The following is a 27660-nucleotide window of genomic DNA, read 5'->3' as shown; positions in this document are numbered from 1 at the left end:
GCCAGATGGCAGGGTTGGGGCAGATTTCTGAACTGACTGTTTTAGGGTTGATGGTTTCTAGAAAAATCTATATCCTAAAGTTGAGTCTGTCGATTGCTTCAATAGACCCTCTTTCTGATTTTCCATCTGGTCCAGGTTCAGTTGAACATTGGGAGGTATTCTGGAGTCTGTTGGAGGATGCTGTGTGCTCATCCGGTAGCGTCTTGATTCAACAGATTTATGCCTTCCCTCTACTAAAACCTTTTACCTCATGTACTTCAAAGAATTTTTGAAGGGGTGGCATTCCCGTCATTTTATTTTTTTATTTTTATACCTCCCTATTGGCTGCTCTCTCCGAGCCTATGTTCAGATTTTAGCCAGCCCCTATCAGAATGGCCAGATCTGTTGTCTCAAGGACTGACCTTCCACCCTGCATTTCAAACTTTGGCTTTGAGAGCATGGCTGTTTAACCACTTGAGATCCGCGCTATAGTAAAATGACGTGTATAGCGCGGATCTCAATTTTCAGGACTACGTCTATTGACGTCGTCCCCTTTAAGAGTTCCCCGCGCGCTCCCGGGAGCGCGCATCGGGGAAAATCTGTGTTGGCCGTGTCCGCTGGACACAGCCAATCACAGATCGCTGTAAACGGCCAATCACAGCGGCCGTTTACAGCGCGATCGCCTCCTCCAATGGGTGATGATCTCAAATGTAAACAAATGAGATCATCACCCATTGCCAAACGTGTCTCCTCACACAGCGATAGCGTGTGAGGAGACCGAATGTGCCTTGTGAGTGTAAAATTGTCAGTAAACGGATAAAAACCCCACCTGTGCCCAGATCTACCCTGCCAGTGCCCTGCCAGTGCCCAGATCTACCCTGCCAGTGCCCTGCCAGTGCCCAGATCTACCCTGCCAGTGCCCTGCCAGTGCCCAGATCTACCCTGCCAGTGCCTGCCAGTGCCCACCTGTGCCCGCCTGTGCCCGCCTGTGCCCACCTGTGCACCGCCAGTGCTCCATCTGTGCACCGCCAGTGCCCGCCAGTGCCCGCCAGTGCCCACCAGTGCCAGCCAGTGCCAATCGGTGCCCATCTGTACCAATCGGTGCCCATCTGTGCCTCAGCAGTGCCCATCTGTGCCGCCTCAGCAGTGCCCATCTGTGCCGCCTCAGCAGTGCCCATCTGCCGCCTCAGCAGTGCCCATCTGCCGCCTCATCAGTGCACATCCGTGCAACAAATCTGCACATCTGTGCAATAAATCAGTGCACATCTGTGCCGACCCATCAGTGTCCATTTGTGCCACCTCAAAAGCGCCCATCTGTGCCACCTCAAAAACGCCCATCTGTGCCACCTCATCAGTGCCCATCAGTGCTACAATGGCTAAACGCGTCTTTTCCGCTGAGGAGGCGTACCAAATTATTTCCGCGGCCGACGAGAGCAACGGGGAGCTCTCCTCTTCCGATTCCTTTTCGGATTCGGATTCTGAAGCCGACGTAACTTATGAGCCAGTCCTCAGCAGTGAAACACTGACTGATGAATCCGAGGAGGAAGATATCCGGCCCATCAAGCGAAGGCGTTCTAGTGAGGCAGTGCCGTCCACCAGCACCGCAGTGCCGTCCACCAGCACCGCAATGCCGTCCACCAGCACCGCAGTGCCCCAGCAAGAAAGGCCAAGTACCAGTGGGGTGTCATCTCAGCCCCAAAGGGTTAGGAGCCATGCTGGCCTTCCCTATGCCCTTCAGAACCCCTTGTGGCTTCCTCCTAATTCAGGAGAGGCCAATGTTCCCCCTTTCACCGCCCAGCCAGGAGTCCAGGTGGACACGGAGAATTTTAGCCCCATCGATTTTTTTAATTTAATTTTTACGGAGGACATGTTGGCGTCAATTGTGGCCCAGTGCAACCTGTATGCACAACAATGTATTTTTCAAAATCCAACCTCCTATTATGCCCGTCCCTACGAATGGAGAGACCTAACGGTGGAGGAGTTCAAGCTTTTTTTAGGCCTCACATTTAATATGGGACTCAACAAAAAAAACCAATTACGTACCTACTGGTCAACCCACCCCCTCCACCACTCACCGCTCTTCTCCGCGGTAATGCCCAGACACAGATATCAGATGATCCTGAGGTTCTTACATTTCAGTGACAATTCCCAATGCCTTCCACGAAATGATCCAAATTTTGACCGCCTTTACAAAATTCGACCAATACTAAATTATTTTTCAGAAATATTCCCCAAATTGTTTACCCCGGACCAACACATATGTGTGGATGAGTCCCTTATTAAATTTAGTGGCAGGCTTAGGATGAAGCAATTTATGCCCAGCAAAAGGGCCCGCTATGGGGTGAAGGTCTACAAATTATGTGACCGAGCCACAGGGTACACATATTCCTTCAAGGTGTACGAAGGGAAGGACACCCAGCTACAGCCCCCTAATTGTCCGGATTATTTGGGATCCAGCGGAAAAATTGTTTGGGACCTCATATACCCCCTACTGGATAAAGGCTACCACCTCTATGTAGACAACTTCTACACATCTCTGCCCCTGTTCCACAACCTTCACTGGAAGAAGACGCCAGCATGTGGCACTGTAAAAAAGAACCGGAAGGGCTTTCCTCAAAGTCTGGTGAACAAGAAGCTGCGGAAAGGAGAAACCGCAAGTCTAAGAAACAAGGAGGTTCTGGCAGTGAAGTGGAGGGACAGAAGAGATGTGTACATGTTATCTTCTATCCACAACGATACCTTCGTAGAAATCCCCAGAAGGAATGGCCCCGTAAAGAAACCCAAATGTATTTCAGAGTATAATTTGTTCATGGGAGGAGTCGACTTCAACGACCAAATGATGGAACCATATCTGGTCTCAAGACGGACATATCATTGGTACAAAAAAGTAGTAATTTATTTTTTTCAATTGGCCATTTACAATTCATATGTAATTTACAGCAACGCCACCCAAAACCCCAAACGTTTCTTTGGCTACCAGGAGGAAGTTTTCACAGCCCTTATTTTCCCAAACGGCCCACCAGAAAATATCCGATCAGACGTTGTAAGTCGACTCTCCGAGCGCCACTTTCCGGATAAAATTCCCCCCACACCAGCAGGCAAAAGACGCCAAAAAAGATGTAAGGTGTGTACCAAAGCAGGAGTCAGAAAAGACACATCTTATTATTGTGCACAATGTCCTTCCCAACCAGGCCTCTGTATAGGCGACTGTTTTCGGCGTTACCATACTTCAATAAATTTTTAGTGAAGTATGGTAAACATAATCCTCAGTTCCTGCCTTCATACACCTTCACACCCCTTATGCCACTGCCTGCTCTGTAACGGACCCTGGCTTGTTATTTGACCACTCTTATGCCTGCCGATTCTGTACATACCGCTGCCTGATCTGGAACTGACCCTGGACTGTTATTCGACCACGCTTCTGCCTAACGATTCTGTACATACCTCTGCCTCATCTGGAACTGACCCTGGACTGTTATTCGACCATGCTTCTGTCTAACGATTCTGTATATATCTCTGCCTGATCTGGAACTGACCTTGGACTGTTTGACCACGATATTTGCCTGCCTCTTGGACTGATCTTGTATTCTGCAACTGGACTAGTGGGATTCAACACGGGGTCTCACATATGTGAGGGGCTCCAGTATAGTTTTTCTGGAAGAAGAAAACAATTTTCTTTGTTTTCTTATTCCTAGATTAGGGTCTGGAGACTCGGAGGCTTCAAAGAGATTTGGGAGGGAGAAGCCTCTACCCCTATCCCCATTCTGTCCTGAACGAGGCTCTACTTTTGTCTGCTGCCTGTAGGACTTACTGCCATCATGCCGCACTGACCACACCACAAGGACCTGCCTACTACCAGGACCAATATTTTTGGCACTGCTGACATCTCTGCACTAACCCTGGACTGTAATATGGACAGTATCCCTGCCTGCTGCCTGAAAAACTGTGTTCGCTGTTGCTGACCAAGTCCCTGCCTGCTGCCTGGACCAGTGATATCCTCCTGTGGACAACTGCGCTTCTAAAACCACAGGTAATCTTTTCTTTACCCTTTGCTCAGCATAATGTATTTGGGGGTGTAATTCTTGGTATGTGCAGGCTATGTGTCCCTGGAACGCCGACGGTGTTTCTTGCATGTTGCGCCTCTGTATTTGGTCAGGCTGTGTAAAAGTCTCACACATGTGGTATCGTTATACTCAGGAGGAGTAGTAGAACGTATTTTGGGGTGTTATTTTTGCTATGTAAATGCTATGCGTTGGAAATATCTTATAAACGGACAACTTTGTGTAAAAAAAAATGCGTTTTCATTTTTTTCCACATTTTCCGAAAACTTCTGGAAAAAAATGAACCATTGAAAAGACTCATTATGCCTCATAGATTATACGTTGGGGTGTTAGCTTTCCAAAATGGGGTCATTTTCTGGACGTTTCCATTGCCCTGGTGTTCCAGGGCCTTCAAAACTGTAATAGGTGATTGAGAAATGAAATGTGTAATTTATGCTCTTAGAATGCCTGAAGGTGCTACTTCAAAATTAGGCCTCTGTATGTGGTCAGGCTGTGTAAAAGTCTCACACATTTGGTATCGTTATACTCAGGAGGAGTAGTAGAACGTATTTTGGGGTGTTATTTTTGCTATGTAAATGCTATGCGTTGGAAATATCTTATAAACGGACAACTTTGTGTAAAAAAAAATGCGTTTTCATTTTTTTCCACATTTTCCGAAAACTTCTGGAAAAAAATGAACCATTGAAAAGACTCATTATGCCTCATAGATTATACGTTGGGGTGTTAGCTTTCCAAAATGGGGTCATTTTCTGGACGTTTCCATTGCCCTGGTGTTCCAGGGCCTTCAAAACTGTAATAGGTGATTGAGAAATGAAATGTGTAATTTATGCTCTTAGAATGCCTGAAGGTGCTACTTCAAAATTAGGCCTCTGTATGTGGTCAGGCTGTGTAAAAGTCTCACACATTTGGTATCGTTATACTCAGGAGGAGTAGTAGAACGTATTTTGGGGTGTTATTTTTGCTATGTAAATGCTATGCGTTGGAAATATCTTATAAACGGACAACTTTGTGTAAAAAAAAATGCGTTTTCATTTTTTTCCACATTTTCCGAAAACTTCTGGAAAAAAATGAACCATTGAAAAGACTCATTATGCCTCATAGATTATACGTTGGGGTGTTAGCTTTCCAAAATGGGGTCATTTTCTGGACGTTTCCATTGCCCTGGTGTTCCAGGGCCTTCAAAACTGTAATAGGTGGTTGAGAAATTAAATGTGTAATTTATGCTCCTAGAATGCCTGAAGGTGCTACTTCAAAATTAGGCCTCTGTATGTGGTCAGGCTGTGTAAAAGTCTCACACATGTGGTATCGTTATACTCAGGAGGAGTAGAAGAATGTATTTTGGGGTGTTATTTGTGGTATGCACATTCCGTGTGGGAGAAATAAGCTATTACAATGAAAATTTTGTGAAAAAAAAAAAAATCGTCATTTTGCAAAGAATTATGGGAAAAAATGACAACTTAAAATAACTAACCATGCCTCTTACTAAATACATTGGAATGTCTACTTTCCAAAAAGGGGTCATTTGGGGGGCATTTGTACTTTCCTGGCTTGTTAGGGTCTCAAGAATGGAGATAGGCCTTAGTACATCAGATGTGATCTTTTTTTGCAAATCTTTATGATTTGCACCATAGCTTGTAGACTCTATAAATTTCACACAGATCATATAATATGCAAAAATTTGGGTTATTTTTACCAAAGATGTGTAGTAGTATAAATTGTGCCCAAAATTTATGAAGAAAAATTGCTAATTTGCTAAATTTTGTCACAGAAACGAAGAAAAATAAATTTTTTTTCAAAATTTTCGGTCTTTTTTCATTTATAGCGCAGAAAATAAAAAACCGAGAGGTGATCAAATACCACCAAAAGAAAGCTCTATTGGTATGAAGAAAAGGACAAAAAAATCATTTGGTTACAGTGTTGCATGACTGAGTAATTGTCATTCAAAATGTGAGAGCACTGAAAGCTGAAAATTGGTCTGGGACTGAGGGGGGTTTAAGTGCCCAGTAAGCAAGTGGTTAAATTCAGGTTCTGGGAGACAGTTGTTTCAGTTATTCCAACAATGTTAGACGCCTAAATCTACTTCCTGCAGGATTTGGTAAGATGTCGAAAACCTATTTTCATTGGTATGCCTTTCTGAGGATTTCCCTAGTTACTTTTTTTATAGGCTGCGTTTTCCTTCTTTCAGTTTTGCGAAGAAGAAAGTTTGCCTCTGGTCACCATCAAGGGCTAGTTATCCACCCTATCTATTTTTCGGTGTCCTCTTGCCAATAATTAGTGGGAATGCTTCAGCAGTCCCACTATTTGTTTTTATTTATTTTTAATTTTATTATTCCGTATGTTGGGCTCTGCGTAACTTCTGCATACTTTCAGCTATTAAAACCATTCAACTTTTTTAAAATGTTCAGCTCTTTCAGTTAATGATGGGACTTTAACTTTTTTTTTTTTTCTACTATTTATACTTGTTAAAAAGCTTAATATTTTAAAACTTTTTTTAACATTGAAGTGAATAAGAGCATGCTTCAAATCCTTAATCTTCTTTCGCTCCCAAAAGTTTCAGCTTTAAAATGTTCACAAAATATTCAGCTATCTGGCTATATCTTTTTAGTTTGATATCTTTTACGGTTTTTGTGAAAAAGCTGTTTAAGATTAGTGATCAGTTCAGGAAATGTTATCGATTAAACAGTGTGTATTGGGCTGCTTAGAGTGGATGATGTCATAGCTAGAGCACAGAGCCTTAAAAAATGATCTTATTATACTTGTCATTCACAATGTATACATCAAAATGTAGGTATTTTTGTCTAGTTTCATAGCATGCACTGTTATTGCTTTATTAAGGCTTGTTTGAAGGGTTCTCTCACTGTTTCTCACTCATTAGGTGTGGGGATTAATGTTTAAAAAGCTTTTCAAAAAACCTTTAAATATTCAACATATTTCATACATTAGTGGTGTTAATTTTTTTTTTTTTATGAAATTCATGTTTATTTTAAAACCATTCCTACTTTTCCAACTATTCTCACTTCTTCAACTTTCTTATGGATTTAAGCTATTCATCCAGTTAGCTTTAGCAATTCAGCTATTCAGCATTCCCACACATTTTCTCCAAGAAATGCATTTTCTAGTTCTGACTCCTGCTTCATTCGTACTTCACATTTTGCTCCCCGTTTGGCCCCCACTCTATCCATGGTATTTAAATCTAGCATTGTTTTGAGACCTTTCTGGACATTTCCTGGTTTGTAGTGGCCTTCGCTTCAGCTTGAAAGGTAAGCATGTTTTTTACCTTAATGAGGATATTTAAGTCTTGTGTCAAATAAGAGTTACCGCCAAGTAGAGCTGCACGATTCTGGCCAAAATGAGAATCAAGATTTTTTTTTTTTGCTTAGAATAAAAAGATCACGATTCTCGTGACGTAAAATCTTTCACATTATACAAAAAAAAATGGGCTAACTTTACTGGTTAGTTTTTTTTTTTTTTTTTTTAATTCATTAAAATATTTTTTTCAAAAAAATTGCATTTGAATGACCGATGCGCAAATACAGAGTGACATAACATATTGTAACAACCACCATTTTGTTCTCTAGGGTGTCTACTAAAAAAAAAAAATATATATATATATTTTAACTTGAACTCAACAAATGTTAGAAAAAGGTTTAGTGGTTAAACTTTTTTTCACTTAGTCTATTCCATTGACAAATTGTTACACTGTTTATACTGAAGTTCAACTGATAAAGAATGTTTTGATTCTTGGCAGACTGCCCAGTTTTTTTTCTTCCTTTCTTTTGAGGGCTGTGGCTTCAGAAGAGCAAAGAGAATTCTTTGCATAGAAAGAATTGTGAAACACTTTAGTCAAGCTTGTGATAACGATTGCAGCTCTACCACCAAGTAGATTTCTCTCCATTGCATGCATGTGGTCAGGGGTGTCGGGATCTACTTTTTGGCCATTTAGTTTAGGCAGACCTATTCCCTGGATTTAAAAAAAAAAAAAAAAAAAAAAAATTTAATTGCAGAAGGTTCTAGTAGAAGTTCTCCTGCTTGCATGTCCACCATTTCTAAGTGAATTCAACAGGATTTTGTGCATGCCTATGAGTTGAGAAATAAGGTGCTTTCCCCTCATTCTATCAGTCTAGCTTGGTCTACTTTTTCACATACTTCAAGATTTAGAAGATCAGTATTGCTGCATTTGTGAATGTTTGTTTCGGCAAAAAAGTTCTACAAGTGGATATTTTATACCCTTGTTTTCCCTCTGTTATGGGGTTAATCTTGTTGTTGTGCCCACCCCTCTGTTTAGATTGCTTTTGGATGTCCCCTGATAGCTTTTTACCATAAGCTGGATTCTTCCAAGAACGATATGTTCTTGTAGTCCATTAACAGAACCATTGCTCCGCATATGCTTTTCTTTGGACTGCTTGCTACAACTAAGCAGGTGGGAGGGGTTATATTCTCTAGGGATGGCCCTCAGTTTGTGTTACTTTCTCCTGTAAGTAGCAGTATAACCATGGTTGTTACCCTAAAGTTTTGTCCATCAATCAGTTGATTCAGGGGAAAAAAAATCCTGTGTGGAAAAACAAATCAAAGAAGAAAAAATTGGATTTTAATTGGTGCTAAAACCTTCCATCGGAATAAACTTACAAACATGACAAATTTTATTACAAAGTCCTGTTTAATATACATTGGGGTGCAAAGCCCCCCCCCCCCCCCAAAAAAAACTATAATGGGTGGAACAAACAATAGACAGCTTGACATCTCCCAATAGAAGCTCAAATCTATTGGGTAAACACATATCCAGAAGGCTGAGTAATTCAGGTGGATCTGTTTTTGTTTTTAAAAATATTTAGTGTGTAGACTGGAAAAGTTAGAACGTCTGTAACTTTCCAGTCTCTTAAAGTGGTACAGGCCACATTAAAAAAAATGACAGGAATGCCAACTTCACCCCCCCCCCCCCCCCAACTCAAGAGTTCAATTTGACTGTAAAGCTACTCAAATATGTATGTGTCAGTGTACATGGGGCTAATGGGCAAAGTATGGTTTCACTTAACCTATATAATGTAAACTAGTGTATGAGAATTCTAAACTATTTTACCGTGTTTGCCTGTTTCAGAGCCAAGCCGATTTAAAACCTTTTTTGTTGAAGATATTAATGTTGTCACAAACTTGTTTTTTATGGAGGGTTTTGTACATGCCTAGCTATAATGTATTTTGTGCTTGTTGCTAAGGATAGTTTCATGTGTCTCTCTCCCCCCCCTTAGATTGTTTCCCAAAGGATCAGTTCTGTGGACCTGTCCTGTTGTAATTTGGAGCACCTTCCTGAAAACCTGTTTTACAGCCAAGATCTTACCCATCTGAACTTGAAGCAAAATGTTCTCCGGCTTAGCCCTTACTCTGCTGATGAGGGAACTCTTGATGACCTTCAAAGGTAAAAAAAAAAAAAAAATTGCCCTTCTTTTTCTTGAGCTCTCCACATGCATCAATGTTCCAAAAAATACGTACTTGCCGCTTGCTGTTTTTCATGTTTGACTACAAATTGTGGTGTTCACACACAGGTTATACATGCTCCACTTTTGTCAGCACCAGAAGTAGTGATTTCAGGGTTTAGCTGCAACCCCATGTACCTGTTTAACTTGGTATTGTAGCTCATTAAAGTTAATACTGAAAATTCATACCAATGTATGCCCTTTCTCTAGATTAGGGGTCTCAACTTTTCAGTACAAGGGCCACATCGTATATTTACGGCCCTGTTCACATCTGATTTCCCCTGTATGTAATATCTCTTAGAGTGGATATAAACCCTTACATATACCCAGTGAAGTTAACAGTCTCAGATGATACACAGGGATGAAAGCAATCTCCCTACATACGTTTTTTACATCTATATCTTCAGTCTTCAGCTTTATATACTGTTTAGAAAGTGCACGTCCTATTAGAATTTTCTCTTCCTGTTCCAACAGGGGGAGGGGAGTCTTGCTATACACACTGAGACAGCTGATTGGAGGAAAGGCACACCCCCCTCTTCAAAGCTGTGCTGTGAATTAACCAGCTGTCTGCTAATCTAATTATAGCACCCACCCTGCCACAAATTTCAGGCTGGTTTTATCATGTATGCAGATAACAGAAGAACAGAGCAGGAAAAAGCCATAGAACTTGCGCCTTTGGAAAGCGATATGAAAACACTACAGATATACAGTTGTGCTCATACTGTAAGTTTACATAACTTGGCAGAATTTGATTTCTTGGCCATTTTCAGAGAATATAAACACAAAAACGTTTCGTTCATTCATGGTTAGGGCCGGTTCACACAGCGGGCGATGCGAGGCGACACAACTCGCCTCGCCTCGCTCCCGCAAGTCGCCCCCGTTCTGTACAATGGAACCGTTCTGAGAGGAGCGACTCGAGTCGCTCCGACTCAGAAAAAAGGTTCCTGTGCTACTTTCGGGCGACCTCGGGGCGACTTGCATTGACTTCTATACAGAAGTCATTTGCAAGTCGCCGCCGAGGTCGCGGCGAGGCAAGTCTGAGTCGCCTCGCCTCGCCTGCAGTGTGAACCGGCCCTTAGTGTTTAGCCAAAGCCATTTATTATCAATCAACTTTGTTTATCCTTTTTAAATCCTAATGCCAACAAAAACTACCTAAATGACCCTGTTCAAAAGTTTACATACCCTGGTGATTTTGGCCTGATAACATGCACACAAGTTGACACAAAGGGGTTTGAATGGCTATTAAAGGTAACCATCCTCACCTGTGATCTGTTTGCTTGTAATTAGTGTGTGTATAAAAAGGTCAATGCGTTTCTGGACTCCTGAGAGACCCCTTGCAACCTCACACCTTTCACCCAGTGCTGCACTGACATTTCTGGATTCTGAGTCATGGGGAAAGCAAAAGAATTGTCAAAGGATCTGTGGGAAAAGGAAGTTGAACTGTATAAAACAGGAAAGGGATATGAAAAGATATCCAAGGAATTGAGAATGCCAAACTCTAATCAAGAAGGGGAAAATTAGGGGTTCTGTTGAAACCAAACCACGGTCAGGTAGACCAACTAAAATTTCAGCCACAACTGCCAGGAAAATTGTTTGGGATGCAAAGAAAAACCCACAAATAACTTCAGATGAAATAAAGGGACTTTTCTGAAAACATGTGGTGTGGTTGTTTTAAGATGGAGGCACTTGAAGAAAGATGGGCTTCATGGTCGAGACACCAGAAGAAAGCCATTACTATGCAAATGCCACAAAGTATCCCACTTACAATATGCCAAACAGCACAGACAAGCCTCAAACCTTTTGACAGTCATTTGGAGTGATGAGACCAAAATTGAGCTTTTTGGCCACAACAATAAACACTTAATTTGGAGAGGAGTCTATGATGAAAAGTATGGAGGTGGATCGTTGATGTTTTGGGGATGTATGGGCTACAAAGGCACAGGAAATTTGGTCAAAATTGATGGCAAGATGAATGCAGTATGTTATCAAATACTGGAGGAGCATTTGCATTCATCAGCCAGGAAGCTGCGTGTACCCGGATGTACTTGGACATTCCAACATGACAATGATTCAAAACACAAGGCCAAATCGACCTGTCATTGGCTACAGCAAAATAAAGTGAAGGTTCTGGAGTGGACACATGTCTCCTAACCTCAATATCATTGAGCCACTCTGGGGAGATCTCAAACGTGCAGTTCATGCAAGACAGCCCACGAATTTACAGGAACTGGAGGCTTTTTGCCATGAGGAATGGGCACCTTTACCATCTGAGAAGATAAAGAGCTTCATCCACAAATACCACAAGACTTCAAGCTATCATTGATGTTAAAGGGGGCAATACTACATGGTATTAAGAACTGGGGTATATAAACTTTTGATCAGGGTCATTTGGGTAGTTTCTGTTGCCATTATGATTTAAAGAGTAAACACAGTTGATAATAAATGGCTTCCGCCAAACACTAACCATAAGTGAAAGAAAAGTTATTGTGTTATCATTCATGGTCTCTGAAAAATGGCCAAGAAATCATAAATTCTGCCAAGATATGTAAGCTTATGAGCACAACTGTATGTGCCCAGCTCACATTTCATGAATCGGGTTTACATCCACTTTAAGCACAAGTAGCAACATGGCATGGGGTGGGAGTCGGAGCAGATCTGAACAGAGGAATGGAGGTAGAGCAGGTCCCCTTCTGAATTCTAGGGTGACCCAGAATCCTGCTTTCCTGGATCAGTCAGTCATTTTCATGGTACAGACAGGCTGGCTGTCAGCAGCTTAGCGTAGCGACAACTGGTGCCATGTGTTCTGGTTTCTCAGTATCAAGGTGGTTGTTGTGCTGGCAACCAAGACCGCACCATGGAAACACATGATTTAAATGAGACACACGTTACTGTGGACCGCGTGTGGCCCAAGAGTCATAGTTTGAGATCCCTGCCCTAATTGGTTGATCTAAGGGAGATTGTGCTATCTGTATAGTGTATGGGCAGCTTTAAAGCAGAATTAGGAATACTCCTCTTTCCTTTGATAGTCCTTGTCCTATGCCAGCGTCTTCGGTGTGCTGGTTTTCTGCCATTTTCATTGGCTGGTGCAGCAAAAGGGGATCGGCCAGCTGCTGTAAGCTGATATCAGTGTGTGGCCTTCTTTGGATGTTTACTGTAAAACGCTTGGGAGTTTATTTTGGATTGCTGTATCTGAGCACTTTCCATCCTTCGTTGTCCTGCTGAGAGAGCCACTTCTTTGCTGGCACAGCTCGGGTCATGCGCTGCCATTTTCTCCTGCAACATCTTCGGGAGGCTGCCGCTGCTTCTGATTAAAACTGGAGGGCCTCTCAATGATGCATTTAGGTCCACCTCTCCTCCATTTATGAATGAAAGGCTATGCCTCCATGAATGTGTGCACATCCCAGTCTGCACAGGCTGAGCTCTCTAGGTATCCTTTAGAAGTGAGGAGTTGGTTTTCAGGGGAAGATTCACTTTAAAGAAGCAGCTTATACATTAAATGTTATGGCATGCTGCCATTCTTAACGTATGGAAAATGCTACTTCCAGGGTGTCTGTGACTTCAGTGTTTGAGTCCTGGAGTTGGGCAAGTATGTAGACTAAATTAGACCTCCTTATTTATGTATTTGCATCCGTGACATTCCTTTATATGAGCAATGTCATATGCCAAACTATCAGTGCATTAAACCAAGGGCATTCCTGCAGACTACCTGTAATTTATGTTCTGGGTTTCTGAGAAATCCTGCCTGTCTACAGAATAAATGCCTGCTATGATTAGGAGGATGCAACTTAAAAATAGCTGGCTGCAAACTGAAATCACAACTTATTTTATTTTTGTGAAATAAAAAAAAAGTCCCATGTTCTGTTCTCTCATTAAATTCTGAATGAAGTTTTCCTTCAAGTTTACCTGAGACCATTGTGGATTGCTGAGATAAGTCTGTCATATACCCATGCGCTGTTGGTGGTCCTTTGGAAGAAATGTTACTAAGTCTTTGAAAAGGCTTGGAATACATTTTTATGTTTACATAAATCCTTGCAGTCCAATTCAGATTGCAGAATATACAGTTCAAGCTTTGAGGAAACTTCACTTCTACTTGCCTTTTGAGAAAGAAGCATGTTGTTTTTTTTTTGTTTTTTTTTTATTTTCGTTTTTTTAAAGATTTTTTAATATTTGAGATTTGGGTAAAACTAAATTAAAACGAAAGTTTAAAACTATAATTGTATTTCCCCCCCCCCTCCCCCACCCCCCTTCTCATTCATTGAGGGACACAGAAATTCAGGTACTGTCAGGTTAAACTGCCACCTACAGCAGGATTCGACACTGGCAAACAAAAATTGTAAGCCAGCCCCAGGATAACCCTTCAACCATCATGCCTCAGGTTTATCAGAGTACATTAGTTGTCTGCGCAACATCCTTGTTTGCCCCTTCCCTGTGACCCCAGTGCTGATGGAGGGGGACATGTGATGGAGAGAAACTGATGGAGAAGAGGATACACTGCAATGCTAGTCAATACCAGTGTGCAAAAGTGTATTTTCTTTGGCAGAATAAATCCCCTCTTAATGTTGGTTGTCCTACCTTGTGTGGCTGTTGCTACATTATGAAAAACTATTTTAAAATCATTAGTTTCGTTTTTCACGTTTTTAGAATGGGGTACAAACTTTTTAAAGTGTACATTTACTAGGCCTCTTTCACACCGACGTGCCGTTCAGGCCCGCCTGTCAGTTTTTTAGGCGGACCTGAACGGGTGCTCCATAGAGGTCTATGGAGCGTCGGATGTCAGCGGTGACATGTCCGCTGACATCCGACCCGCTCCGATCCGAAAAAGTGTAACGGAGGAAAAAGCTATTTTTCCATCCGTCTGCGGATCGGATCGGATGACGACGGGCACTGCGGTCCGTCGTCATCCGATCTCCCATAGGGGAGAGCGGCGCTGTGACAGGTCCGTCCCTGCGCAGTGTGCAGAGACGGAGCTGTCATCTCCCTGCTCAGCGGGGATCGGCGGAGTGATCCCCGCTGAGCAAGCGGACATCCATGGGGCGGATCAGAACTGATCCGCCCCGTGTGAAAGGAGGGTTCCAGGGGAAGGTGGAGGATTGCATCTCTTTGCTTGGAGCACATTTTTTATTCAAGCGTGATTTTGTACTACTGGGATTTGTCTGGAGCTCCTCCCAAAAGGGGGCAATTCCGCTTTAAGCACTCCAACTCTGATTTTTATTGCAATGCTTTGATATTTTGTATAGATTTTCAGCACAGCACATTTACACGCAATCTGTTACAGACTCAAGTGACTGCAAAAGTTACCCCTTTTGGAGATGGTTGCAGTTTATGGAAAAATACCTGTTTAAAAAAATATTTAATTTCTTTGCAGGTGATAAAAATTCTCAAAACTTTTCCTCTTGCACTGCGAATATCACTAGGTTTTTGTATTAATCAGCTAGCAGTTGAGATTTAGTGAAGTAAATCAAGGGCAGTTTGGAATAAACTTGTTCTTTGAAAGACTGCTTCCTTCATCTATCTCAGAGTAACAAAGATCCTTTCATTCCTGTTTAGCCTTCCATTCATTTTCCATTTCATTGTACTCATGTGGCTTCCAGGCACCGCCTTCCATCTTATCCCCTTCTCTACACTTGTCCTTATAGTTGTTAGGCAACAGCAAATGAGCTGGCTACACATTCACATTAGACAGACTCTCATCTGCTGTCTTTTTATTCACTTCCTTTTGGACACTGTTGAAATTCCGACAGTCACTTCAGAAAATTGCATTTAGCTATGTGGTCACATCTAGTATAACATTACTGAACCAAAAATGAATCATTTTGTGGTCAGAGCAGCTAACTTGTACATACATTTTATACAGTTAAGTTTGGAATGCTGTGATTTGACTTTTTTTTTTTTGCATATTTTTTTCTGTAAAATTAGTAAGGTGGTGAGGGAAAATCTTCAACAGCAACAGTCAAATATTTTTGTTTAATGTTACTTTCCAGAATGACTGCACCTACAATGGTCCATTTGTTCAACTAAATCCATGGTCATCTGAGCTTCTGGTCCCAAAACTCCCTCTCTCTCCTTCTGTGCACAGGAGGCAGCGTTCTTCAGGTGTCCACTAGGGTTGTACCGATATATATCGACTGACAAATTATCGTGCCAAGCATAGGGTTATCAGCCTTTTGCCAAAACGCACCCCATATTGACAGTGCGGAAATGCGCCCTATATTGACTTCAGTGCGGAAATTGTGCCCCCCATTCATTAAAATTTAAAAGCAATTTTGACAAACCTGTCTGTTTTCGGCGAAGTGCAGTCTGAATTTTCAGTTTTGACACAGGAATTTTAATTTTGGTTGATCATTAGTGTCCACGTCAGTGTCGGTATTGATGGGCTTTCTAGAAAACATTTTCTATTACTGACCATTTTTCTGTTGAAAATGTTTCTTTCAACTCCTTTCTAGTGAAACTTGTCAACTGGACATCAAATGGGGAGAAATCTTTGACATTGTGCCCCATAGTAGTAAAAGCCTAACGGGTTATATCCTCATCTTACACAGACAAAAAAAGTTTTTTGCTACGGTTGCAGACTTCAAAGTAGTCTCCTAATAGGTAGCTTAAAATGTATTTTATTTTCCTTTGTAAAATGGCCACCTTTTCTGAAGTGTTAAGCTTGTATGTACGGACATTGATTATTAGGCTAGAAGATTGTTGACTACAGTTTTCAAGCCAAAGTTAAAACGAATCATTTGCATTTGAATATTTATTTTTTTTTCTTTTTAAGTATTGAAGAGCTAGAACGGCTGTACTTTTTTTTTTGATGGCTCTGGTCTCCATGGGAGATATTTCCCCTTGATTGCTGTATACGTGATAGTTCCAATTACAGCAGAGGTTACATTTCCTCAATGGAGACGCATGCAGCAGCAAAAAGCAGGACAGAAGTTCTAATTCTTTGCCTTGTCTTTTTAGCTGGACTAGTACTTTAAACATTTTCTATAATAAAAGTAATTATTGTTTTTGTTTTGCTGCTTTCTTCCAGATTCACAAAGTTGAGGAGCCTCAATCTTTCCAATAACAATTTAGGAGAGTTTCCACTTGCGGTCTGTAGTATCCCAACGCTGACGGAACTAAACCTTTCGTGTAATGCGCTTCGTGAGATACCTTCTGCAGTAGGAGGCATGCATACGTATGTATTGGCTATCAGCTATGGTAGTGTTTTTTTTTTTTTTTTCTTATTAATAAGTGCGTTAGGCTTAAATCTGCCATGGACGGTTCAAACCATGTATGGGCAGCCTCAATTTGCCCAAGTTGATCGATCAGCTTGGGTACAACCAGCCTGTTGGTTTTTACATGCGATTATCTCTAGCGGCTGGTCTAGACACTAGCAATAAATACTATGTTCTTCCAGCAGGGAAAGTTCTCCCGCCGGGTGAAAGTACTGGCTCCTTGGGAGGGATTCCCCTGTCAACACTGTCTGCGGTGGTTGCAGGAAAGAATTTCACTCAGTCTATGGCCAGCCTCCATCCTGTTTGCTCATTAGTTTCTTGGAGTTTGTAGTGTTGATTTGTATGTCATTGGATTTAAAAACAATATATATTTTAGTAAGTGTTTTTTTTTTTTTTTTTTTTATATACATGCCAGGCTTTTGATTTGAAGGGGAACCTACTAAAGTAAGACTTCATTGTAAAGGGTATGGGAAAACCTTAAAACCTTTTTTCAGGATTCGTTTGGATCGTTTTGTGGTCACAAAAAAGAAACCTTCCCAATAGCAGCAAAGACCCTGCCCATATTCAAGACAAAAACCTTTTGATGGGAGTTCCAATTTAATCTATTTAAAAGAGATGTATGAGGTGTGTGTCTTAAAAAAATTAAAATCTTAGGTGAATGCAACATCTGTACCCCGAACACTGAGAGCCGAGCAGTTGAACACTGCTGATCATTCGGTTCTCACAGCAACCTGAGCAGAGAGCTGCTGATTGTCAGTCAGCAGCTCTCTGCCCCACCCTATTTTTAAGCCTATCGCAGCCTCTGGCACTAATCGCATGCTTCAAAAAAACACTGCCCCCCCATTGGTATCCTTGCATCCGGCGTCCTGCATTGGGGGGGGCTGGATGCATGAATGTGGGGGGGGGGAGCCTAGTCCTTAATGGATGGGCTGCCCCTGCTAAGGATTAGTAAACTGCAGCATATTACATTTTTGGTTTTAGGTTTACTACTGCCAAAAAAGTTTCATTGGTTTAAAAAAGCGGAAAAAAAATTGATATTGTTGCATAAAGTATTTTTAAGTCAAACTATCACAGCACTGAAAACGACAATAGCACAGTAATGAAAGGATATTACTGGCTGGTACTGAAGTGGTTAAAGACCTGTAGAAACTGCCTTTGTGGAAATGCCAAAGAGCATTATTTTTCATGGCAGCTAATTGGCTTGTCTTACAGAATCTGTAACAGTTTTTTTGTTTGCATTTTTGTTGCTCAGATGTGATATTGGTCAGATATTTTATATAGCGCTTTGATTGCTAAAGTCAAAAACATCAGGAATATGCAACCTTGCTTTCTGCTCTACTGACATCGATTTTCATATGAAATCTCCAAAGCTTTTATCATATTTTGTAGTAATTTGTATTTTTACACCTACTAGCTTGCAGACATTCCTTCTGGATGGCAACTATCTCCAAACACTGCCTTTAGAGCTGGGGAAAATGAGCCAGCTGAGCTATTTGGGCCTTTCATTCAACGAATTCACAGAAATCCCAGAGGTACTGGAGAAAATGCAATCCATTGACAAACTGTGCATGCCTGGAAATTCTCTGCAGGTGTTAAACCTGAAGATCCTCAAACAGCTTCCTCATATCAAACACGTGGATTTAAGGTAAAGGCTGTATTGTAGTTTTTTGATCTTGCACTGTCCAACTTCGTTCTGAAACCCTTATGTTGCTGCCAAGCTCTGCATTTAACAGTTGGCAACCTCTGCATGCTAGACATTTGGTAATCATTAGCCATTTCAATGCCTTAGGATGTACTCGCACATCTTCAGGTTGAAGTAGTTATACCAGGCTGATGCCTGCACCTGCTGCAAGCATCATCCCAGTATCAAAAATTTCAGTCAGCAATGGGCTTTTTTGTAGAAGTGATCCAAGTGTCTATACAGCTGCACAATCAATTCTACAGGGTGCAGAAGGGAGCCCATGCCTCCATCCTCTGTCTGCCTTTACCAGGCTTGGGGGTAAAGCGGTTAAACTATTTTTTGTTTCTCATGACAGATAAAGAAAAATAGATGTGTGCATACTACAAAATGTGCACTGCGGGCTTTCCGCAACTTTTAAAAAAAATGTTTATTTTAACAAAATGGGACACCGTTATTGGTTTTAAAAATTCTCCCTAGATAATGGTAGTCCCCAGAAAGTTATCAATGTGAAGTGTGATAGCTAGGGATTTTCTGAAACACAGTACTTGTGTAGAAATCTTATTTCACAGCATGCACGACACAGTAGTTTCCTTTAGATGAGCTATGTAGTAGCTTTAAGGGCTACTTATTAACCACTCTCCAAAGCTGTAAAAAACTTCCTTGATACAAATAAGTCAAAGCTTTCTGTGTAATAATAAAGTAGAGAATCAATCGGCGCAATAAATATATCACAAAGACAGCAGCTGAACACTGGGGACCAACTTATCAAATCCTTACAGAGAAATAAATAAAAAGCAGTGCAGCGCAAAACAGTTAACCACTTTCAGACTGGACCATTTTGCTGGCTTAAGACCAGACCACTTTTTGCGATTCGGCACTGCGTCACTTTAACTGACAATTGCGCGGTTGTGCAACGTGGCTCCCAAACAAAATTGACGTCCTTTTTTCCCCATAAATAGAGCTTTCTTTTGGTGGTATTTGATCAACTCTGCGTTTTTTTTTTTTTTTTTTTTTTTTTTGGCGATAGAGCCATGGGACCCGCGACCAGACTCACAGTGGCCCCGACCGGAGCGTGCACACGATGGCAGGGCGGCATATAGAAATGGACGTACTTGTACGCCAATATGCCTGCCCGTGCCATTCTGCCAACGTACATCGTCGCATGCCGATTGGGAACTGGTTAAACACAGAAAAACATTTATAATAATATACAGGAAAAGTCCATAGAAACACCAACAAGTGTCCATACATGGTGATCCTATTAGTAAACAAGCACGGTGAGACATTCTCTTCAACCAAGTGATCTCCTCCGCCAATTGAGTGCTAGCAGCTCACCTCATATGATGGACCCCAGAGCGTAAATGGGGTCAAACGAGCAGTCCCTTAATAAAGGGTAAATGTAGTGTTCCACTTTAACATCTGAAACACTAGGGATATACTTCTGAGCAATGTAGATCACATGTATTCAAAAATGGGCTCCACAGAATTCCAAACGTGCGGACATGCAATGGCAATAATACAAAATGGTGCTCTCTGTATAGTAAAATAAATACAAGTTTATTAAACTATTGCACTTACATTTTCCTGTACTGTTCCCCAGTTCCAAGGATCAGCAGTAATAACAATTGTAATAGCCATGAGTGTGAACGGAGGATGCGGCTGACACGTGGTTCCGTAAGCGTTACGTCCCAGGGGGTGGGACCTCATCAGCGCTTGGGGGGGGGGGGGGGGGGGGGAGAGAGGGGCTCACGAGATTGGTTTTGATGCCTTCTCTGGAAGTGGGGAAGGGGACCTGTCAAAAACGGGTCCCCATGTCTCTCCGCCCCCCCCCCCCCCCCCCCCCCGAAAGTTTTAAACCCAAGGCCCCAAACATTCCAGACTGCAGAAACATGCAGCTAGTAGTGTGCGTGTTGTATATTTTAGTCAGAGATGACTTTACACAACAAGAAAACTGATTTATTTCCAAAAGGAACTATTCATAGCAAAGCACTTCCCATACTTTTGTTTACAAAACCCATATCCTGTAAGACTAGTTTGAGCGCTTAGAAATTTTTGGAATATTCCTTACTTGTAAGTTTAAGCCCTCATTACTCTAATATGTTTACCTTGTACTTTAATATTAAAGTCCATTATCTGTTTGGGGGATTCTTATTTGCCACATTTTCCAATGTACAATGAACTTTACCCATAGCGGTTTGATTGCAGTTAATGTTCTTTAACAAAATGTACATTCCACATTAATAATTATGCTACCAACAAAATAGGTGTGTGCTGTTAATTTTATCTAGCATTGCCCCTGTTTCTTCTTGCTATTGCCCATTATTTTGTTGAAGCCCAGAGTGGTCACTTCCTGAAAACCCCCCCCTCGTTTAAAAAAAACAATGTCACTTTCTTCAATTAAAATGTTTTTTTTTTGTTTTTATATTAACAGCTAAGATTGTATGTATGTCTTGGCTCAGTTAATAAAAATAAATGTCCAGGCGCACAGACAAGAAACCAAGTGAAAGACCAATAAAATTGTAAATATAGCTGTGACCACTGCTGTCCAGAACTCAAAAACAAATGAGGGCAGAACAAACAATCAAAGGGGTGTGAACAGCACTGATCAGCAGACATAATGGTAATCGCCAAGGCATACAGCAGTCTGTTTGGTCATACAGAGACTTGTATTGAAAAGCTGGCAGTACCCAGAGGCTGGAGCCGCATGGATGACACGGGCTAAGGCAAACCCAGTGCAAAGCCGTGGAACAAATACAGGCACGCTACTGGTGGGGAGGGCCCATCCAGATTATGCACCTTTACCATGGGGCTAGGGGTCCGATGAAGGGGGAACCAATCTGCAGGCACAGGAACTGTTGGGGCCATTGTACAGCAGTCTCTCAGACTGTGTATGATGCCCGGAAATGATGTCGCAGCCTGGCCGAAGTCAGCCAAGGGAATCCGAAGGCTATGGGCAAACCCTGTTGCTGGGGTCAATCAAGAGCTGCTGATGCCAAAGGAGCAAAGAGTCACACAATACCGACTGGAGACACTACATTTGGGGGACACGTCCCTTCTTCCAGTTAGTTAACTGGGCATTCACAGCTGATGTCAGTGACTGTCTAGGTTTAGGAGATGTTCATTTTACCTACAAGTAAGCCTTATTATAGGCTTACCTGTAGGTAAAGGTGCATAATTTGGGTATACAACCACTTTAACTATAAAGTCTTTACTTTGCTTCTGGGGATTCTTTTTGTCTGCGGATCAGCGCTGTTTACCCCTTTGAATGCTTGGCTCAGTTAGGCCTGATTCAGGCTACTGTGACTTCTGATGTGGCTCGAGTCTCACAGAATCTCAAGGCAAGGGAAATCCCATTGTTTTCAACGTGACTCGGTGTGATTTTTGGAAAAGGTTCCTGCACTACTTTTGTGCGATTTACAGTGTGACAGGGCCCTGTAGAATATGCAAAGTCGCATCAGTCACACCACATAACACGATTGGTGTTTAGTAGGTTATAAACTGATAATACTAGGCATGTGTGTATGTATTAAGTGTGCTTTGGACCTTTTCAAAAACGTTACATTGGTGGTTTTTGGGAATTCTACTGTCTGTGGGCTCTCGGATACAAAGGAAAACACGGCAGGCCCTGAGCTGTTAACTTTGAGAGAGATGACTACTGCGAGTGAGTGTGTATATGTCTATGTACAGTGAGGGGGAAAAAAGTATTGGATCCCCTTCTGGTTTTGTACGTTTGTCCACTAACCACTAAATAATCAGTCTATAATTTTAATGGTAGGTTTATTTTAACAGTGAGAGACAGAATAACACAAATATCCAGAAAAACACATTTCAAAAAAGTTATCACTTGATTTGCATTTTAATGAGTGAAATAAGTATTTGATCCTCTTTCAATCAGCAAGATTTCTGGCTCCCATGGGTCTTCTATACAGGTAGCGAGCTGAAATTAGGAGCACTTTCTTGTTACCTGTATAAAGGACATCTGTCCACAGAAGCAATCAGATTCCAACCTCTCCACCATGGCCAAGACCAAAGAGTTGTCCAAGGATGACAGGGACAAGATTGTAGACCTACACAAGACTGGAATGGGCTACAAAATCCATCGCCAAGCAGCTTGGTGAGAGAGTGACAACAGTGCGATTATTCGCAAATGGAAGAAACACAAAATAACTGTCAATCTCCTCTCTCTCTCTCCATGCAAGTTCTCACCACGTAGAGTTTTAATGATCATGGGAACAATAAGGGCTCAGCCCAGAACTGCATGGGAGAATCTTGTCAATGACCTCCAAGGCAGCTGGGACCATATTCGCAAAGAAAACAATTGGTAACTCACTATGCCGTGAAGGACTGAAATTCTGCAGCGTCCGCAAGGTCCCCCTGCTCAACAAAGCACTTGTATAGGCCCGTCTGAACTTTGCTAATTATCATCTGAATGATTCGGAGGAGAACTGGGTGAAAGTGGTCAGATAAGTGCAAAATTGAGCACTTTGGCATCAAGTCAACTTGCCATGTTTTGGAGGAGGAATTTTGCCTATGACCCCCAAGAACACCATTCCCACTGTCAAACAGAGGTGGAGACATTATGCTTTGGCGTTTTTCTGCTAAGGGGACAGGACAACTTCAACGCATCAAAGGGACAATGGACGGGGCCATGTACTGTCAAATCTTGGGTGAGCACCACCTTCTCTCAGCCAGGGCATTGAACATGGGTCTTGGATGGGTATTCCAGCATGACAATGACCCAAAACAAGGCCACAAAGGAGTGGATTGGCCTAGTCAGTCTCCAGACCTTAATCCCATAGAAAATATGTGGAGGGAGCTGAAGGTTCGAGTTGCCAAACTTCAGCCTCGAAACCTTAATGTCTTGGAGAGGATATGCAAAGAGGAGTGTGACAAAATCCCTCCTGAGATGTGTGCAAATCCCATCTATCAGAAATGTCTAACCTCTGTGATTGCTAACAACGGTTTTGCCACCAAATGCAAAGTCCTGTTTTGTGAAGGGGTCACATACTTTTTTCACTCATTAAAATGCAAATCAATTTTTTACTTTTTTGAAATGCGTTTTTTCTTTGTTTTTGTTGTGCTGTGTCTCACTCTTAAAATAAACCTACAATTAAAATGATAGATGATAATTTCTTTGGCAGTGGGCAAGCTTACAGAATAGTCAGGGGATCAAATACGTTTTTTCCCCTCACTGTAAAATTGTATACTGTGGGGTTGATTTAATAAAACTGGGAGAGTGCAAATTCTGGTGCAGCTGTGCATGGTAGGTAGCCAATCGTCTTCTAATTTCAGCTCATTCAAATAAAGTGGTTCTAAAGACAGACTTTTTTTTTTTTTTTTTTTCTGTTACACAAGAGTCTCGGCTGTCTGTGACTCTCCCTCCTCATTGGCTGAGACAGCAGCTTGTACAATTGGTTCCTGCTGCTGTGAATGTTGGTGAGCCAATGATGAGCGAGGAGGTGGGGCCAAGCCGTGGATCAGTGTCTGAATGTACATGCAGAGTATTGGCTCAGATGCCCCCATAACAAGCTGATTGTTGAGGGGGCACTCGTCAGGAGGAAGGGGCCCCAAAATGCCAGCTAGGGACCCAAGAAGAGGAGGATCCGGGCTGCTCTGTGCAAAACCACTGTATGCATTAAGGTGCAAAAACTCCTGTGATGCAGCAGCCCTTGAAGCCACCCTTTTACTTACCCGAACACGGTCTTTCCAGCGACTGGGACGAGCACACCAGCTCCAGCCGATGTCTCGGGTTCTGATTGGGTAGATTGATAGCAGTGGGAGCCAATGGCTCTTCTGCTGTCAATTAAATGAAATGACACGGGATGGGGCTGAGTCCTGCTGTCTGTCAATAGACGCAGCAGGACATGGGAGCGCGCCTGCACAAGTGCCCCGAAGGAGAGCGGCTCTTTAATGGGGCACTCGAGAAGAGGAGGAGCCAGGATCGCTGCTAAGGGACCCCAAAGGTGGAGGATCAGGGCCACTCTGTTGAAAACCAACTGCACAGAGGAGGTAAGCATGACCTGTTTAAAAAAAATAAAAATAAAAAAAACCTTTAACATAGATGAAAAACACAAACTTACAAATGATAAAATGTTTCAATGTATGTAACTTTCTATATTCCCATCTGAGCAATGTTGAGAAACAAATCTTGTCAGACTGCTTTTTTTTTTTTTTTTGATGGCTCTTGCTACTGATGACCTCTGTGTACTTGGCAATACAGCTATGATTAACCAGTTCCCGACCGGCGCACGCTGATGTAAGTTGGCCTAATGGCACAGGCAGGCATATTGGCGTACAGGTACGTCCATTTTTATATGCCGCCCTGCCATCACGTGCGCGCCGCCAGTGGCGCACTCGTGTGCCAGTCGGGACCCCGCGAGTCTGGTCGCGGATCCCGCGGACTCTTATCACCGCGGGGATACCAGCGATCATCTCACGGGGCGGCTAAACGGGGTGATGCCGTTGTAAACAGCATCTCCCCGTTCTGCCCAGCAACAAGTGACGCTGATCTCTGCTCCATGTGATTGGAGCAGAGTTCAGTGTTCACTAACACAAAGCCCAGCCCCCCACAGTTAGTAACACACCCCTAGGAACTCTTAACCCCTACACTGCCACCCCCTGGTTAACCCCTTCACTGCCAGTGTCATTTACACAGGAATCACTGCATTTGTATACCAGTGATTGCTGTATAAATGACAATGGTCTCAAATGTGTCAAAAATGTCCGATGTGTCCACCATAATGTCGCAGTCACAATAAAAATCACTGATCACTACCATTACTAGTAAAAAAAAAAAAAAATTATTAATAAAAATGCCATAAAACTATCCCCCATTTTGTAAACGCTATAGCTTTTGCGCAAACCAATCAATCGCTTTTTTATTGCGTTTTTTTTTTGGGCAAAAATGTAGAAGAATACGTATCGGCCTAAACTTTTTTTTATTATTATTTTTATATATATATATATATATATATATATATATATATATATATATATATATATATATATATATATATATATATATATATATATATATATTATATATTTTATAAAAAAAACGCAGGGGTGATCATGAAATACCACCAAAAGAAAGCTCTATTTGTGGGAAAAAAAAGGACATCAATTTTGTTTGGGAGCCACGTCTCATGACCGCGCAATTGTTAAAGCGATGCAGTGCCGAATCACAAAAAGTGGTCTGGTCTTGAGCCAACAAAATGGTCCGGTCTGAAAGTGATTAATCAGAGCTGGATTGGCAGGTGCTGGGACAAGGAAAGATCCCGGCAACAGGGCAGAAGGACTAGATGTACTAGAGCATGGCTTCTGTAGGTGTACAATCTGTTTTTGTGTGTGTCTACTATGCCCAGAGTGTGCAACTGGTTAACATACAGTGCCTTGAAAAAATGTATACCCCCTTGAAATTTTCCGCGTTTTTTCATGTTACAACCAAAAAAGTTAATTTATTTTTTGGGATTTTATGTGATAGACCAACACAAAGTGGCACATAATTGTGAAGTGTAAGGAAAATGATAAATGGTTTTCTAATTTTTTTACAAATCTGTGAAAAGTATGGCCTGCATTTTTATTCAGCCCCCCAAGTCAATACTTTGTAGAACTACCTTTCAATGGAATTAGAGCTGCAAGTCTTTTGGGGATGTGTCTACCAGCTTTGCACATCTAGAGTAAATCTTTTGCCCATTCTTTGCAAAATCGCTCAAGCTCTGTCCGATTGGCTGAAGAGCGTCTGAACAGCAATTTTCAAGTCTTGCCACAGATTCTCAATTGGTTTTAGGTCTGGACCTTTGGGCCATTCTAACAAATGAATATGCTTTGATCCAAACCAGTGGTCTCCAAGCTGCAGCCTGGGGATCAGATGTGGCCCTTTGCTTGCCTTTTATCCCTCCCCTCTGGTCAGTAATCCTCCCACTGATGCACTATTCTTAAAAACTGACATTAACCAAGTATGGCACCGTTTCTCTTATTGACACCAACAATGGCGTGCCATTCTTCACAATGATACCACCGATGGGGCACTATTCCTCCAACTCATACCAAATGTTTACTCCCACTGATGCCAAGAAAATTTCCACTCGCACTGGCCACAGTTTGGCCCCCTAAAGTCTTAAGGACAAATTAACTGTCCCTTTGTTCAGAAGGTTTGCAGACCCCTGAGCTAAACAATTTCATTGTAGCTCTGGCTGTATGTTTAGGGTTGTTGGCAGTGAACCTCTGCCACAGTCTCAAGTCTTTTGCAGACTCTAATGTCGTGTACACACTACCGGACTTTCCGGCAGACTGGGTCCGAAGGGATTAATCTGCCGGACAATCTGATCGTGTGTGGGCTAGCCCGATCTTTTTTCAAAAAAAAAAAAAATCAGACGGACCTAGAAATAACATGTTTGAAATCTATCCAACAAACTAAAATCGGAAAACCGTTCGTCTGTGTGCTGGTCTGATGGACCAAATACGATGCAAGGGAAGCTATTGGCTACTGGCTATTGAACTTCCTTGTTTAGTCCCGTTTGTCATCACGTTCAAAACGAATGGACTTTCTAACGGCCTTAGTCCGTTTGTGTGTGGCCAAGTCCGTTCGTCGAAAAAGTGCGAAAGTCTGCCGAAAATCCGTCGGGAAGACCGTCGGACCTAGTCTGCCGGAAAGTCTGGTCGTGTGTACACGGCATAACAGGTTTTCTTCTAAGATTGCCCTGCATTTGGCTCCATCCATCTTCCCATCAACTCTGATCAGCCTCCCTGTCCCTGCTAAAGAAAAGCATCCCCACATGATGCCACCACCATGTTTCACGGTGTGGATGATGGGTTCAGGGTGATGTGCAGTGTTAGGTTTCCACTACACACAGCGTTTTTGCTTTTAGGCCAAAAAGTTCAATTTTCAGCTCATCTGAACAGAGCACCTTCTTCTGCTTTGATGTGTCCCCCACATAGCTTCTCTCAAACTGCAAACGGGACAATTTATGGCTTTCTTTCAATGATGGCTTTCTTCTTGCCACTCTTCCATAAAGTCCAGATTTGTGAAGCGCACAACTAATAGTGGTCCTGTGGACAAATTCTCCCACCTGAGCTGTGGAGCTCCTCCAGCGTTACCATGGCCCTCTGTGCTGCTTCTCTGAATGCTCTCCTTGCCCGGCCTGTCAGTTTAGGTAGACAGCCATGTCTTGGTAGGCTTGTACTTGTGCCATACTCCTTTCCATTTTCAGATAATGGATTTAACAGTGCTCCGTGAGATGTTCAAAGCTTGATTTTTTTTTTTT

At 42.2% G+C, this 27660-nt stretch overlaps 1 protein-coding gene across 1 annotated transcript in view; it reads left to right on the top strand.

The window, feature by feature from the left end:
* PHLPP1 (PH domain and leucine rich repeat protein phosphatase 1) overlaps window positions 1-27660 on the top strand; it is a 241871-nt gene that overhangs the window by 138002 nt on the left and 76209 nt on the right. The window contains exons 4-6 of the mRNA XM_077492065.1: window positions 9284-9450; window positions 16527-16673; window positions 18128-18358. Of these exons, the coding sequence (XP_077348191.1) occupies window positions 9284-9450; window positions 16527-16673; window positions 18128-18358 (545 nt within the window). The remainder of the gene's footprint in view (window positions 1-9283; window positions 9451-16526; window positions 16674-18127; window positions 18359-27660) is intronic.

This window comes from Lithobates pipiens, unplaced genomic scaffold, assembly GCF_037356315.1.
Source record: "Lithobates pipiens isolate NorthernLeopardFrog02 unplaced genomic scaffold, aLitPip1_a1.2 Scaffold_19, whole genome shotgun sequence".
In the NCBI taxonomy this organism is placed as follows: Eukaryota; Metazoa; Chordata; class Amphibia; order Anura; family Ranidae; genus Lithobates; species Lithobates pipiens.
This window is presented reverse-complemented; position numbering and strand designations above follow the sequence as displayed.